The sequence below is a fragment of the Phallusia mammillata genome, chromosome 2, assembly GCF_965637545.1.
Source record: "Phallusia mammillata chromosome 2, kaPhaMamm4.hap1.1, whole genome shotgun sequence".
In the NCBI taxonomy this organism is placed as follows: Eukaryota; Metazoa; Chordata; class Ascidiacea; order Phlebobranchia; family Ascidiidae; genus Phallusia; species Phallusia mammillata.
The window spans coordinates 529765-545708 of record NC_137253.1 but is presented as its reverse complement, the minus strand read 5'-3'; the positions used below and the strand labels follow the sequence as shown (position 1 = coordinate 545708).

Genomic DNA, 15944 nt, shown 5'->3' with positions numbered 1-15944 from the left:
GTGAACATTGCAGTTGGTCGACTAATAGGGGTGTCATGTCGTATAAAAGTGATTGCTTGTAAGAGGAGAAGAACTTATTCCTCTCACACTTTTTGCAATATTGAGTCAAGGTTATTAACACAAGGAATAAAATTAACGCGTGCCGCTTTTAAACCATCAGTAGGCCTGTATAGCGAAATACTGCTGGAATACAAACGTTTTCCAATTTAAATGTCCAATGCTTACTGCAGGGAATAACTTTAAAAAATAAATAAAAACGAAACCCCAAATTAAAAAAATCGAAATAATTCTACGTGGCAAGCGGCGTCCGCTAGTGTCGCTGTTGAGCTTATTGTTGATCATTTATGACGACACAGTGACACGTAGTGACGCATGTGGCTGAGACCGGCAGACGTGGAAGGTAAAAATTTATCAACCGTAAAATGTGGAATTTTAAAGTTCGTGTTTAATATTAGTGTTTATCAATCACGGTAACAATGTAACAAATAAATTGTCAGTGAAATCTATTTTGTGCAACTAAATTTAAATAATAATATTTGTTAAACTTACACGTAAAGGGTTTTGTTGCATAAATGGAAAAAGGCTACTTAATAAAATATATTGAATTTTTGGTCTACCGTATATATTAATAAGGTTGCAACATTTTTCAGCAAATATTGAAATAGACATTGGAGGAATCATAATCTAATCATGGCACGCGTTGGAATTTGGAGGATGTCACTTGAAAAGCAGGACAATTTGCTGAAAATGCTTGTCCTTGCAATTTGCTGCATCCTGGGTAAATTTGTTTTTCACTTCAACAAAATTTAAACAAAACTCATTTCGTTACTTGTTTTTTTTCAGCATTTTCTGTCCGTCTTTTCTCTGTCCTCCGGTTTGAAAGCGTGATCCACGAGTTCGATCCCTACTTCAACTACAGAACAACTCGATATCTGGCTGAAAAGGGATTTTATGATTTCCATAATTGGTTCGATGACACAGCATGGTATCCGCTTGGGAGGATTATCGGAGGAACAATATACCCAGGTCAGTATGCCAACATATACCTGAGCTGTTCAAAATACATTAAAACCTTGTTTAATTCAGACCCACTTTAACCAGAAAAAAATTTCCAAATTAGGCAAAGATCTAGATCAGCGGTTCCCAAACTGGGGTCCGCGGTCCTTTAGGGGTCCGTGAGGCAATTTTGGGGGGACCGCGAAGCGGTTGAAGTAATTCTATAATCTTATTTGGCGTCAGTTTGTGCCACTAAATAAGTTTAAATCAAAGTAGAATTGAGAATCGACTGTCTCCATTGCTAAACAATGGCCTTTATTGAATGACAACTATATCAAAAATGCAATTGTTCACGCAAAATCGTAATGTTTTTGTCCTGTTTGTGATGTCACATGCTGTCTTTGGATGATTGTTATGCGCAATTTTGCATAACTAGCTAAAATCCTGCAATCAACTTTCGTTTTTATGAAATACACATTTAGGCTTAAGGACCGCGAGCCCTCGAAATAATGGCAAAGGGACCGTTTTGAAAAAAATATGAAAAGTTTGGGAACCACTGATCTAGATTAACCAAATCCAGTTTAACAGAGGTTAACTGTTATACTTTTCCCATAAGTTTAGCAAATTTGTTTGATTGTTTTGTTTTTGCAATTTTATGTTATTTTTATTATGGAACTGTTTGTATATTCCTCCTTGCTATCTTTTTATGCACAAATCTGAAACACTTGCTGTTATGTTTTAAATTTAATAATTCAATTTTTTTTATTCAGGATTAATGGTCACTGCAGCAACTTTCTACAATGTTCTGCATTTTTTCAACATCACAATTGACATCCGAAACATGTGCGTCTTTCTCGCCCCGCTGTTTTCCTCGTTTACCTCGATTGTGACATATCACCTGACAAAGGAATTGTCCAATAGCGGTGCAGGTCTCATTGCAGCAGCATTTATGTCGGTTGTCCCGGGATATATTTCAAGATCGGTCGCAGGTAACTTAAGTGCTTGGATAAAATGATTTCATAAAACATGGATTTTTATGATTTTTTGCTAAAATGCCACATCCTGTCAAGTGCTCTTTTACAAGTTGTTTTCTACAGGTTCCTATGACAACGAGGGGATTGCCATCTTTTGTATGCTGTTCACATATTTTTTGTGGATCAAGTCTGTAAAAACTGGAAGTGTGTTTTGGGCAATTTTGTGTTCTCTCGCCTACTTCTACATGGTGAGTCACTAAAGAGTTGTAAAATCTTGGCAAAGTACCAAGTGTTATGATAATGTATAGTTTGTTGAATTATTGCTGTGTTTTGGAAAAGCTGTGGAATTTGCACCTGCTGTGTATGTTTTCCGGAATTGGGGAAAACAACAATTTTAAGTTTTTTTGTGTTAAATTGTTATTTTGATGTTTCGTTTAATTGTAAAATGCCTAATAACTGACAAACATGTTTCTGCATATATATAACTCTCACTGCTTTTAAACAAAAAAAGATTGTTTTTATTTATGACTGTATCCTGCCACCAGGTGTCCTCGTGGGGAGGTTATGTGTTTCTCATTAACTTGATTCCGATCCACGTGCTTGCTTGCATCGTCACCGGTCGTTACTCACACCGGATTTACACGGCGTACACGACAGTATATTGTGTCGGAACCATATTGTCCATGCAGATTTCTTTCGTCGGGTTTCAGGTGATTATTTATGGGTCCCCTTCCTTGAAGGGGACACATCTTGATTTTACTCGATTTCTTTTTTTTTTTTTTCTTTTTTTTTCTTTTCTTTTTTTTTCTTCCCTGAAGTTTGTCCACCCCATTTTGCCCTGAAATGTTTGATGGATTTGGATGAAACTTTCACAGATGGTAGATATGGTTATGTAGATGTGCCATTTGTTTTGTTTGACTCGATAGCCCCAGTGTTTACCCCACTAGCCCCCTAAAATGGGTAAATTTTGAACAATGTCCGAATTGGATGAAATTTGGACAGTTTGTTCATTGGGCCATTTTAGGGCATCGTTTGTTGTGTTTTAACCTGTAGCCCCAATATTTACCCCACTAGCCCCCTAAAATGGGTGATTTTTTAAACAATGTCCGAATTGGATGAAATTCGGACAGTTTGTTCATTGGGCCATTTTAGGGCATCGTTTGTTGTGTTTTAACCTGTAGCCCCAATATTTACCCCACTAGCCCCCTAAAATGGGTGATTTTTTAAACAATGTCCGAATTGGATGAAATTCGGACAGTTTGTTCATTGGGCCATTTTAGGGCATCGTTTGTTGTGTTTTAACCTGTAGCCCCAATATTTACCCCACCAGCCCCCCTAAAATGGGTGATTTTTTAAACAATGTCCGAATTAGATGAAATTCGGACAGTTTGTTCATTGGGCCATTTTAGGGCATCGTTTGTTGTGTTTTAACCTGTAGCCCCAATATTTACCCCACTAGCCCCCTAAAATGGGTGATTTTTTAAACAATGTCCGAATTGGATGAAATTCGGACAGTTTGTTCATTGGGCCATTTTAGGGCATCGTTTGTTGTGTTTTACCCTGCAGCCCCAATATTTACCCCACTAGCCCCCTAAAATGGGTGATTTTTTAAACAATGTCCGAATTGGATGAAATTCGGACAGTTTGTTCATTGGGCCATTTTAGGGCATCGTTTGTTGTGTTTTAACCTGTAGCCCCAATATTTACCCCACTAGCCCCCTAAAATGGGTGATTTTTTAAACAATGTCCGAATTAGATGAAATTCGGACAGTTTGTTCATTGGGCCATTTTAGGGCATCGTTTGTTGTGTTTTAACCTGTAGCCCCAATATTTACCCCACTAGCCCCCTAAAATGGGTGATTTTTTAAACAATGTCCGAATTTCATGAAATTCGGACAGTTTGTTCATTGGGCCATTTTAGGGCATCGTTTGTTGTGTTTTACCCTGCAGCCACAATATTTACCCCACTAGCCCCCTAAAATGGGTGATTTTTTAAACAATGTCCGAATTGGATGAAATTCGGACAGTTTGTTCATTGGGCCATTTTAGGGCATCGTTTGTTGTGTTTTAACCTGTAGCCCCAATATTTACCCCACTAGCCCCCTAAAATGGGTGATTTTTTAAACAATGTCCGAATTAGATGAAATTCGGACAGTTTGTTCATTGGGCCATTTTAGGGCATCGTTTGTTGTGTTTTAACCTGTAGCCCCAATATTTACCCCACTAGCCCCCTAAAATGGGTGATTTTTTAAACAATGTCCGAATTTCATGAAATTCGGACAGTTTGTTCATTGGGCCATTTTAGGGCATCGTTTGTTGTGTTTTACCCTGCAGCCACAATATTTACCCCACTAGCCCCCTAAAATGGGTGATTTTTTAAACAATGTCCGATTTGAATACAATTTGGACAGTTTTTTCATTATGCTATTTTAGGGCATCGATTATTGTGTTTCACCATGTAGCCCAATATTTACTGCTTAAGCCACCTATTGTTTATAAAACGTCCGATTTGGATGAATTTTTGATAGTTTTTTGAATTTGGCATTTGTAGCTGTCGAATATTGTGTTTCACCCTGCAGCCCTAATATTTACCATACCAACCCCCCAAAATGGGTGAATTAATCAACAATACATTTTGACAGTTTGTATAATATGCCGTTTTGAGATGTCAGTGTTTTATGCTATTTAGGCACACAAACTTATAACAATGTCTCAATTGCATGAGATTTGGACAGTTTGTAATTTACATAACTTCTTTTTTTAAGTAACACTACCAATTACTGTGTTTGACTTTATAGCAACGTTTCTTATGGTTGTCTGTTTACAACTTTGCGGTTTTGGGGACCCATGAGTTTCTGCCTGCAGAAACAAATCAAGATTATAAAAAATGTTGGCTAATATGGGACCCAATAAAAATAAATATAGAGAATATATTACAGTTTGCAGAATAGATTGTAGTGTATATGCTATGGTAAAATGTGCTAAGCCACCCTTCTAGTTGTTTGGTAATTCTGCTTTTTTGTTATTTTGCTTCCAATGTTTAACTTTACATTTGAAATGCACTTTTTTTTCCCGGAACAACACAAATGTCTTTGGTTCTACTAGACATTTCATTTCTTTCACTGTAGACAAAATGCCTTTACCTACATTAACCCTATTTAGGTCCACATTGCATGGTTTTAAAGATTGTAACAAGAAACAACCAAGCCAGAGTATTTGACATTTCGACAGGAGCTTGTGTTATTCTCAAATAAAATAAATGTAAACCAAACAGCAATTGATAACACTCTTTATTTTTTCATTGTTTAGCCTGTTCAAACATCTGAGCACATGGGAGCGCTCGGTGTTTTCGGTTTGTGCCAGATCGTGTCATTTGTGACGTACCTTCGAAGCAAACTTTCACCCTCACACTTCGCAATCTTGTGGCAAACTATGTTATATCTCGTCGGAGCACTTTTTGTTGGAGCTGTCGGCTTCCTCACTTTCTCAGGCAAGTTACATTTCATTAACATGTTTTTTATGTGCTTGCATTTAATCCTTTCTTCCTTTGTTTATCATGCACTGTACTTCTCGCATTCAGTGTTATTTACCCTGATGAAGGAGACCTGCATATAGGACAATGAAATGTAGTCAAAAAAATACATTTCTCAAAAGTGCTCATAAATTTGATCTTATGCCTGGCAGCAATAACTTACATGTTTTTTTTTGCTTCATTAAAATAGTTTGGTTCTGTAACATAAAATTTTGACGGTAAAGTAATTTCTTCAATATCTCTCCAGGAAAAATTGCCCCATGGACTGGACGTTTCTATTCGTTGTTGGATCCAAGTTATGCGAAAAACAACATCCCCATTATTGCTTCCGTTTCCGAACATCAGCCAACAACCTGGTCCTCGTTCTACTTTGACTTGCAGATGCTCGTTTTCATGTTTCCAGGTCAGTTTGGAAAAAGTTAAAAACTGAAAAGTGCCGTAATAAAGTCAATAGAAATTTTAAAATGTTTTTTTGCAGTTGGTCTCTACGTTTGTTTCAACAAATTGAACGACTACAATCTTTTCATCATCTTATACGGAGTTACCAGTATGTACTTTGCTGCTGTTATGGTAAGTTGTGGTTTTCAGTTTGCTAAAACTTTGAAGTGAAAAAAGAAACAGTACTATTTTGAAATAGTTAAAAATGCTATGATTAAAACATTAATTTCTTAATGATACAATTGGTCGATATAAATATTATTACTCATTCTGAAAAAAATCCTTGCAATTTCAACATCTAATTGCAAGTCTTCATTATGTAAAGAAAATAAAGTTTCTGCAATAATGAAATAAAACAAGCAACTTAAATACTCAGGTTCGTCTTATGCTGGTTCTGGCTCCCGTGATGTGCATTCTCGCAAGTATTGGAGTTAATCACATCCTCACAACTTACATGAAGAATCTTGATAACGTTGTGGTGAAAGATAAGAAAGGGAGAGTGAAAACTGACAACACATATCCTGCTAAGAATGAGGTGAAAATTTATTTTTGTTATTGTTTTTCCTAACTACAGTATTAGTCATTTTTTATTGTGGTGTATTGTGATTATTAAATTTTAAATTGTCCCAATAATTAGCAAAAGGTAATAATTTGTTACTTTGTTTGTTTTGTCAATGTAAGTGTGTGAAGAAAAGCATTTGAATGTGTCAACTATTTTTCATGCTTTGTATCATGCTGTTGTTGTGCAGTTATTCCTGGGTCGATTAAAATTTTGGCTTAATTGTGCCACTACCATTTCGCAACATTTTTTTGAAGTTCTCACTTACAAGTTTTGTGCCAGCTGATGTTGAAATTCCAAACATTAAGGCCTATTTCCATCACGAGCAAATGGGGTTTAACATCTGTGGGTTTAACACAGATATTTTCACAAATACTTTTGCACAAAATTACTGTGTTCGATTTCAACATTTCAATGATGTTTTTCAGATTGCCACTGGTGTAGTTGTGATGATGACAGTTTTCCTGTCGTTGTTTGCGACACATTCAGTTTGGGTGACGAGCGAGGCTTACTCGAGTCCATCCATCGTGTTGAGTGCTCGTGGAGGAGACGGTGGGAGGATTATATTCGACGACTTTAGGGAAGCTTATTACTGGCTCAGACACAATACACCAGAGGTAATGTTGGTCGAAGAGCACCACAAACAGAAAGTTTTTGCATAGATTGATAAGTTCCCCAGTGTAATTATGCATCAGGCCAATGATGTTGAAATTCAGCGGACTGTATCCAAAGTGGAGACAAAATATTTGCTACTGCTGAGGCCTGCTCCAAAATTCATTTCATGTGTTTGTTAAATATATATCCATCTGTAATGAATTAAGATGAACAAAAATTCAGTGCTTGTGATTTGACATTCGACGGATTTTCCACTGAGCTCAGTTGGTAGAGCAGAAAGACTCCTGCCGTGGGGTCGAATCCCACCGCAGGACAGATTTTTTAGCTGCTTGGTGACCGGCTGATTTGGTATAACGCCTTTAATAGGCCTGGCCTACTGTGATATGATCATCTTTAATGCTTTGCAGAATGCCAAGGTAATGTCGTGGTGGGATTATGGGTACCAGATTACTGCGATGGCAAACCGGACAATTCTCGTCGACAACAACACATGGAATAACACACACATATCAAGGGTCGGACAGGTACGTTTCTGACTCACTGGTAAAATATATTTGCATGCGGCAATTATGAATTTTCGTACTGTTTCTTATTCATGCAATCCATGATTGTGTTTTGAAAGACGCCAATTACTGGGGTGAAATACATATATCTAAACATAAAAAAACGGTGGAAAAATGGAGACTTGTTAAAGTTTTTAGTCTGTGTTTTAAAGGCGATGGCTTCAACGGAGGACAAGGCTTACGAGATAATGCGAGAACTGGACGTTGATTATGTGCTGGTGATTTTTGGTGGACTCACTGGGTATTCTTCGGATGGTAAGCGATGGTTTTGACGCTGACTAGTGTTGATTTGTGACTTAATGTTAATATAGGTGTCGAAAAGAAGCATGCCACCATTTATTGTTAGCTGTCAATTGTTTGATATTACTCCCCGAAATTCTGTATTGAAAGAATATATTTTAAACCAATGTGCTTGTTGTGGATGCTTTCTTTATCCTTATTTAACAATGGACTGCACTTATTATAGTGGCTTAATGTTCTCAATCATTTTTGTTCTTTCTGTAGACGATTAATTTGGGCAGAAATGTCGTTCTTGTCAATGTGGTTGGATATTTTAAACGCAGTGGTGACTTTTAGTGTCGTAAAAGTTAACGCTCGTTGAAATGTTTATCCATCCACATTGGGTGAAACTTTTGACCTGTAAAGACACCTTCAAAGTAGTAGAGACTAGAGATGTACTGATTCAATAAATTTGGGTTTGCCCGATACAAAAAAAACCAGTTTGCCCATTACCACATATTATTTTTGGAACTAGAAAAGATTGGCAATAACAATACCCTTAATTGATTGTGTTTTGTTTGTATCTTGGTATCCCACATACAACCTCAGGTGTTTGATTTCAGATATCAACAAGTTTCTGTGGATGGTTCGAATCGGAGGTTCCACTGATCGAGGAGCTCACATAAAGGAAGCGGATTATTACACTCCCACTGGAGAGTTCAGGGTGGATGCTGACGGGTCACAGGTACGTTGGGAATTGTGACTAAACTGTGCGCTTGTTGGCGCTATGGAGCAGAGAATAGGTTTCAGCTAGTATAGTTCGCACATAAACACTCGGCATATACGGTGTAGCTGCAGCGCGTTTATCATCCACCAATTGCGTACTTCACAGTTTTAACGTTGCGCAACTATTTCCTACTTGGTAAATGTTTTGTGCTTTTGTGTCGCGATGTGTTCTTTCACCAAGCGAAATAAACTTAACTCATATATTCAACTTTGATGGTTTTAACCTCCACATGCAACAGACAAACTCAATACTTCAATGTTTTTTGCAGGTCTTGCAGAATTGCCTCATGTACAAAATGTGTTACTACCGGTTTGGGCAAGTTTACACAGAACAAAGTGAGTGGGCAGTTTATATTGGTCTTATTCTGATGCTAATATTTCATTTCCCTTATGTCTGTTGTGAATATAAGAGATTCATAAACGAACCCATTGTTACATAACAAATCACTTTGTGTGCAGACAAACCGACTGGTTATGACAGAGTTCGCAATGCGGAGATTGGCAACAAGGATTTTGAGTTGGATGTTTTGGAGGAGGCTTACACAACCGAACATTGGATTGTCAGAATTTATAAGGTAAACATCTAACAAATATATAAGCTGTTGCTGCCAGGCATAATATCAAACTTATAGAGCTCTTCTTGCGTTTGTATTTTGTGCACCGATTTACCCTGATGGAGACGACCTGTATAGGACGTCGAAATAAAAATACATTTGCCAGAAGAGCTTTATAGGGTGGTTATGTTCACAAATTTCAAATTTCCCAACGGATTTTTTTGCAGGTTAAAGATTTAGACAATCGTGGAAACCCAAGGACGTAGAATTCATATCATGTCTTGGACTTTTTGACATTTTCATGCGTTTCCCGCATTTCTTTGGTGTTTTGGGGCCAAACTTTTCTTGCAGCGTAATTATTTCGTAGAAAGTTTCAAAGCAAGTCTCGTCTGAAGCAAAATTTACTCAACAAATTACTTTTTGTTTTTTTTCCTCCGAAGCTCAGTTCACGTGCTCTTCTACGCCATCTACTGTTGAAAGTGTTGGTATAAATTTTCTAAAATGTCGAAATAAATTTCTATGTGATAACAAATCTATGTGAAAGTGCGGAAATGCCAACGCTGTGTCGGGCCGTTCTGAATAATGGACTAAGATGTCCAGAAATTAATTCTAAGTTTATCAGCAGCCTGGTGAGGGCGCTGTTGCGAAGTATACAGACATAAAAAACCCTGATCGGGATTCGTCCCCGGGAGAGTCCTGGGTTCGAACCCCGTGAAAAAAAAACTACTGTTTTACGCAAACGAGCCACGTTTTCAAAATAATTTGTTTCGCACCAGTTCACAGATTGCTTTACCAACTTGCGATTTATTTTTGTCGGGTCTTTACCGATTTGCCGAATTGATTTGATTTATCTTTTGGTCGCATTTTCGATTTTGTTAGGTTCTGCACATCACTGATGCTTCCAGTCATAAAACGGCGAGGAAAGTTCATTGGCTGTCGACAAATGTTTGAACATCATTCGAACGTTAATTTGCATTCTGTCTGATCTCTCTGGTAAACAAGTTCGCGGTCACACTCTGTCAGCCACCAAAGTTCCATGCGAACCAACACCTGCACGCTGATGCCTTGTGTTTAGCTACAAGTGTTTTTCAAGAGAAGTTTGGGGTAGAGATGTACCGAATATTCGGTTTGCCAAATTTTTTCGGCCGAATCAAACACTTTTGCAAAGATTCGGTTTCGGACAAATAAACGTGTCCTTTCTATAGATATGATAATAAGTTTTTCAAAATATTATCGTTTTTTCCACTCCAGACAACAAATCAGTAACTCACGGGCAGGTTGGCAGCCATTGCTGAGGCAATCTTAAATCCCACAGAACTAAAAAGAAACACAAGTATTCTGCACTAATTGCCCAGTAGATAAACTCCTGTTTTAAACACGTAGCGTACGAATTCGCGTGACGTCATAAACGATTCGTTTGATTCGGCAAAACTGTCGAATATTCGGTTTCGGCTGAACCCAAATTAAACCGATTCGGTTCATTTCTACTTTGAAGGAGCCTCTGCAGGTCAAAAGTTCGACTGCAATCCACTTAACGAACTCAAAGAGCCTTATCTGTTTGCCATAGACTCCATTGTTTAACTGTTCTCCCGTTCATTACTTGCTAATGTGACATCACTGTTGGCATTGTGACGTACAATAGCATGTGGAATAATTCGCACAGTTTCTACGACCTTTGACCCGATCCACACTAGTTAATTGCTCGCACGCACGATCGCTTGCTTGGCTTGGAATTGCATCGGCGTTGACCACATTGTCTACGTCATGGTTGGTTGACTGCTAACGAGTTGTCAAGGCCAAATAATATGAAGTCCATCACTTGTAATTTCCCAACATGCCAAGCCAGAAATATAAAATCAATACTTTTGCTACTTCATTTAGTAACTTTATGTAGTAGCTTTCTGCTAAACTTGATTCAAGTCAGATCAAGTAACGCAACTTCACTAGGCCATATGAATAGCCCTGGTTTGGGGCAAAACTCGCGTCTTGGTTATTTTTTGGAATTGCTAGTCGTACTGGTTATAGAAATAGTCGCAACAGAATAGTGTAAACAGTTATCACAACAATACAGATGAATAAAGTTTTAAATCAACCAAATATGTCCTCTTTTTGGAAGACATGTTCTTATTTATTTTTTTTAAAAAAACAAGTTTTCCACCGAGGACAATAAAAATAACCAAATGTCTTCCTTTTATACTTTTTTTGATTTACTATGGCAGTTATGACTTTAAAAAACAGCCAAAAACTGCATCTTCAGCTTCTCTTACATGGTGTATTTTGCAATATGGTAGGCCTCATATATGTGGACATTTTATGTAGTTAGTACTGAAGTAATAAAAAAACGTACTTATTTAAAGTTTCCTAATATACAACTCGAAAAGTTAGGAGGGGTTCGAAAGGGGTTGTGACAACCAACAGACTTCTGTGTCCGTTGCGCTATTAATTATTTTGTTTTGACATTTCCACGAGTCTCGTTCTTGGTAAAGGAATTTTGCGAAGTCTGATAAAGTTGTTACAGATGGACTTATTTGGAAACGTTTTCAAAGTTGTATACTCAACAAAACCAAATGAAACAAAGGAGTGACCTAAAAATATCCCGACAGCAAGTTTTGCAGCAGAAAGCCTCTCTGCTATTTTGGGTAAGCGTGTTTATTCGTTGTACAGAGACAGACAGACAGACAGACAGACAGACGCCATTCTTTATCGCATCAGCAAACAAGTTGAAGAAGGAGCTCGTTTGGTGGGAATTATTTCATCTGGGAGGCGTTTGTGAGTTGGCTGGATATAAAAGAGGCAGAAATGCGAACGTGTCAGAAATTTGAAACAAAACGAGCAAAGATGATGATGTATTTGACCGTGCTCCTGTTGGCCGCTTCATTGTGCAACGGCAACGGTAAGGAATTTAATTTTAGGTTTTTAAACTATAGGTATGGTTGCAAGCTTCACAATGTTAGCCTTAAAACATAATTTAAATGCGTTTTTTGTGTTTGGGTGGGAAATGACCACTTTTGCAACTAGAGTGCTCGAGTGCTTAACTTCACGTTATTTTTTAGACAATTGTTGGGAAAAATATGATGTGACTGATTGGTAATTTACGTACTTTGAACTTTATATTCGTTTCAATTTAGAAGTAAAGTATTCAAAAACGATAAAATTACTGTTTAAAACCGAATTTAAATTGTTGTTTTTTCTTTTTAGTTCTTCGTGAAGAGGGCCCAGCATGTGATGACAGCGAGCGTAAGTGGCGAAAACATTTTCTTTTACAAACTAAACCGAAATCTTGACGTTTTTGTGCAACATTTTCTTCATGGTCATGACCGTAGAGTAAACATACCAATTTTACATGTGTTGGAATTTAATTTTCACCCAAAACAAGCGGGCTATAGGCTACAATGGGAAATTGCAAATTAACTGATAAATTTCTTTTCCCCAAAATGCGTGTTTTATTCCTTCAGGTTACGATTGTAACGGAGTAACAACCAAAGTGGTCGACCCCAACGATTGCACCATTTGGTACAATTGTGACGCAAACATTCAACAGCCTTGTCCATTGGTATGTGATTATTTCGTCACACAATTTTTTTTCTATGATTATTACGTCACACAGTGTGATTGTTATTTTTTCCCAGACTTGCCCTGCTGGTCTTGGTTTCGACGAAGCTCTCCAAGTTTGTAACTGGGAAGCCTCAGTACCCGCTTGCACGGTATGTCATTCGCAACCTCTACCTAATGATGCCATTTTCAACTTAAATATATCTGCTAACACCACATCTCACGACAGACCCACATTCTACTAATAGGTGGCGCAAAGAGCTGAATTATTTATTTAGCAGCTGAAGAACCGAATGGTCCGGTGCGCCTGACCCATAAAAACCTTGATCGGGATTCGTCCCCGGCAGTGTTATGGGTTCGGACCCCGTGAAAAAGGGAAGAGGGGTAGTTTTTGACAATTTACATTAGCACTAATTTTTATTGCTAGTTTTATTCCATTTTGATGCTAATACCGTACTCTGACCCTAATAGCCCTAACCGTGAGCATTTTTAGAGATATATCGTTTAAAATGGGTAAAAATACCCTTTGCGCCACCTATCGAAAATAAGTTCATGTGGGTCTGCCGTGAAGTTATGTTGTTAGCAGATTTTCTTTCACCTTGATTGTTTGTAGACTCGTCGAGCTGTTAGAAGCGTCACTGAAGGTCCAGCTTGCGCCGACAGCGAACGTAAGTTTTGTCCTTAATACCTATGCCTGCTTATAGTTGGCTAGCGACCAATTCAAAACTACGTTGCACACTTTGAACTATAAACACGCCAACAATTTTGACCAAAACCAGAAAAAATTAACGCAAAAAATCTATTTCAAACTTGTTGTTAGACAAAACTTTAGTTGGGTTGCGTCGCAGATTGTGGATGCCCCGATTGTACGCTGGCCGAATGAAAGCAAATCTTTCACATTAACCTTTTGCGTAATCTCTTTGTTGCTTTTTCAGACTGTTGTATTCTTGACAACGAACAGAAACACTTTAACAAAACTACTTCGACGAATTAAAATTAAGCAATGAGCTCAATTGTCATAAATTTTCCCCCACAAATAGGAATTGTGTCTTTTGGTTATTTGCGTCAAAATCTTTTTTTAAACATCTGCAAACTATATGAAATGGTCCCATTACAAACAATAAGCAATCTCTCCGCTGCATTATCGCCTGGGATTGTTTTACGCTAATCCAGTGGTACTCAACCTTTCGTGGACCGTGGTCCCCTAAAAGTAACTTTTTTGGTCTCGTGGCCCCCGTTCAAGTAACCCTGTAGGACCTGTGGCCCCCTTAAAATATGCAAATGGCAATCTTGTGTTGGAATTCAGTACTAATTTCGGCTGTAAAAGGGTCGAATGGAATAAACAAGAATCCGTAATCGTAAAAAACTCACTATAAACAACTAGTACGTGAAATAGTCGATTAAATTAGGGATTAAAGTTAAATAGGAAATGGATTTTAGCGGGTGTTTCTGGTAAACATACACCTGTCGCCCCCCGTAACACAGCTCGGGCCCTGGTTGAGAACCACTGCGCTAATCTCTGTTGCGCAATCGCCCCCAAGACTTTGACACGACACATTATTCATTATTTTGTCGTGCAAAAATGTTTTGCCAGAAGTATAACTTCCATAACCATTCAACGAAACCAAAACTGAAACACGCACAGCTTGCTTAATGACTGAAAGCCACATGAAGTAATAAACGTTTTAGCTTAGCAGCAAAAACATCTCTTAAATCGGTGAAGAACTGCTGAATAAATACAGGTTGACCCTATTAAAGAGATCCATCCACTTGACAACATTTATCGTTGAACATTGCAGACAGTGGTGGGATTCATCCGGTTCGCGCCGGTTCGCACCGGCTCTACAGAACCGTCGCACGTACGCCATTTCATGAGATCAGCGAACCGGTTAGCATTACTGGTAGTAACCAGTAACTGACAGTAGTCAATGGACTTTTTATAACAGAACCGGCTGAAAAATATGACTTTTGCGATAGAACCGGCTGAAAAAAAAATTAACTGCGTTAAAACCGGATTATTTAAGTCACACCACTGATCGTGGAGGCAGTTTGTTTTCACCTATTTGTGTTATATTCCAGGTTACGATTGCAACGGTGTTATCACCAAAGTGGTAGATCCCAATGATTGCACCGTGTGGTACAATTGTGACGCAAACATCCAACACCCTTGTCCATTGGTACGTGATTATTATGTCACACAGTGTGTTTGTGTCTGATTGTTACTTATTTTCCAGACTTGTCCTCCAGGTCTTGGGTTCAACGAAGCCATCCAAGTTTGTGACTGGCAAGTTAACGTGCCAGCTTGTGCTTAGGTAAGCTACGATCAGCATTTCAACCTTGGAATCAAAACTTTCAGAAACTGAATTTAGATATTTTTGCTGTTTGCCTTTTGCTGGAAGTTTTTTTTTCATTGTTTTGTTTCAGGCTCCTTATAAGCTGAGCCGACTTCACCATGAAGCAAAGTGAATAAAAAAACTGAAAAAAACAAACAAACTGTTGATTTGGTGCCAGTCGTCAGTTTATGTTAACCTAGTTTAACTGTCCTAAGCATTGTTTTTAAAAGAGCACCGGAAATTTTAGCTACAAACAATCTTGAATAAGAGAAAAGTTTTCAGTTCAAACTGTTAGACGCAAACATTTTTTGCTGTTTTAAGGTGCATGACAGCGTTCCAAAACTCATACTTTTGTTATTGGTAATGAAAAACAACTTTACTTACAAAACAAAAATACAAACCGACTTTCTTTGAACAAATTGTTATGCTGGCCCATTTTAAGTAATTGCTAAACGTTTACAGCATTTAATTACGAATCTCATGACGATTATGCCGATCAAAAGTCGAAAACGAAACCCGCTTCTAGTGGTTGGCTACAACCGGTTGGCTACATACTGTATCTATACCATGAAACGAGAGTCTAAATGGGGCAAAATAGTGCCAACAATACACGTTAAACAGAGAAATAAAAATCAGCATTGCAAAAAAAGGTTACGTGCAGTGGCGTTTATTTTAAAAGGACTTTGCGGCGCCCAGTGGTTTTTATACCATGTGAAATGGGCCTGAAAGTGTGCTGTGAAAACAGAATTTAGTTCCATAATGCGCTGCATGCTTGAATAGTTTAAAAACCACTGACTTAGAGGGAGTGAGAGATGTTGTCTTT

General features: G+C 38.0%; 2 protein-coding genes across 3 annotated transcripts; both read left to right on the top strand.

The window, feature by feature from the left end:
- The first annotated feature begins 341 nt into the window (after positions 1 to 341).
- On the top strand, positions 342 to 9768 carry LOC145213452 (dolichyl-diphosphooligosaccharide--protein glycosyltransferase subunit STT3A-like). Its single transcript, XM_080081734.1, has 17 exons — positions 342 to 400; positions 651 to 778; positions 844 to 1026; positions 1767 to 1985; positions 2094 to 2218; positions 2516 to 2680; positions 5280 to 5460; positions 5750 to 5905; positions 5981 to 6072; positions 6317 to 6475; positions 6928 to 7116; positions 7522 to 7638; positions 7830 to 7932; positions 8520 to 8641; positions 8952 to 9018; positions 9142 to 9257; positions 9464 to 9768. The coding sequence occupies exons 2-17, from the start codon at positions 691 to 693 to the stop codon at positions 9500 to 9502; spliced, it is 2121 nt and encodes a 706-aa protein (XP_079937860.1). The 5' UTR covers positions 342 to 400; positions 651 to 690; the 3' UTR covers positions 9503 to 9768.
- A 2224-nt stretch (positions 9769 to 11992) lies between these two features.
- Positions 11993 to 15282, top strand: LOC145213454 (protein obstructor-E-like). 2 transcript variants are annotated; one of them, XM_080081736.1, is made up of 8 exons: positions 12002 to 12129; positions 12435 to 12473; positions 12692 to 12789; positions 12866 to 12940; positions 13402 to 13456; positions 14868 to 14965; positions 15023 to 15100; positions 15213 to 15282. In XM_080081736.1, exons 1-7 carry the CDS (start codon positions 12036 to 12038, stop codon positions 15098 to 15100), a joined length of 537 nt encoding a protein of 178 aa, XP_079937862.1. In that variant the 5' UTR covers positions 12002 to 12035; the 3' UTR covers positions 15213 to 15282. The 2 variants fall into 2 exon arrangements, with proteins under 2 accessions (XP_079937863.1, XP_079937862.1); XM_080081737.1 differs by lacking the exons at positions 15023 to 15100; positions 15213 to 15282 and adding an exon at positions 14588 to 14676 and having other exon boundaries at positions 11993 to 12129; positions 14868 to 14964.
- Positions 15283 to 15944: the final 662 nt, after the last annotated feature.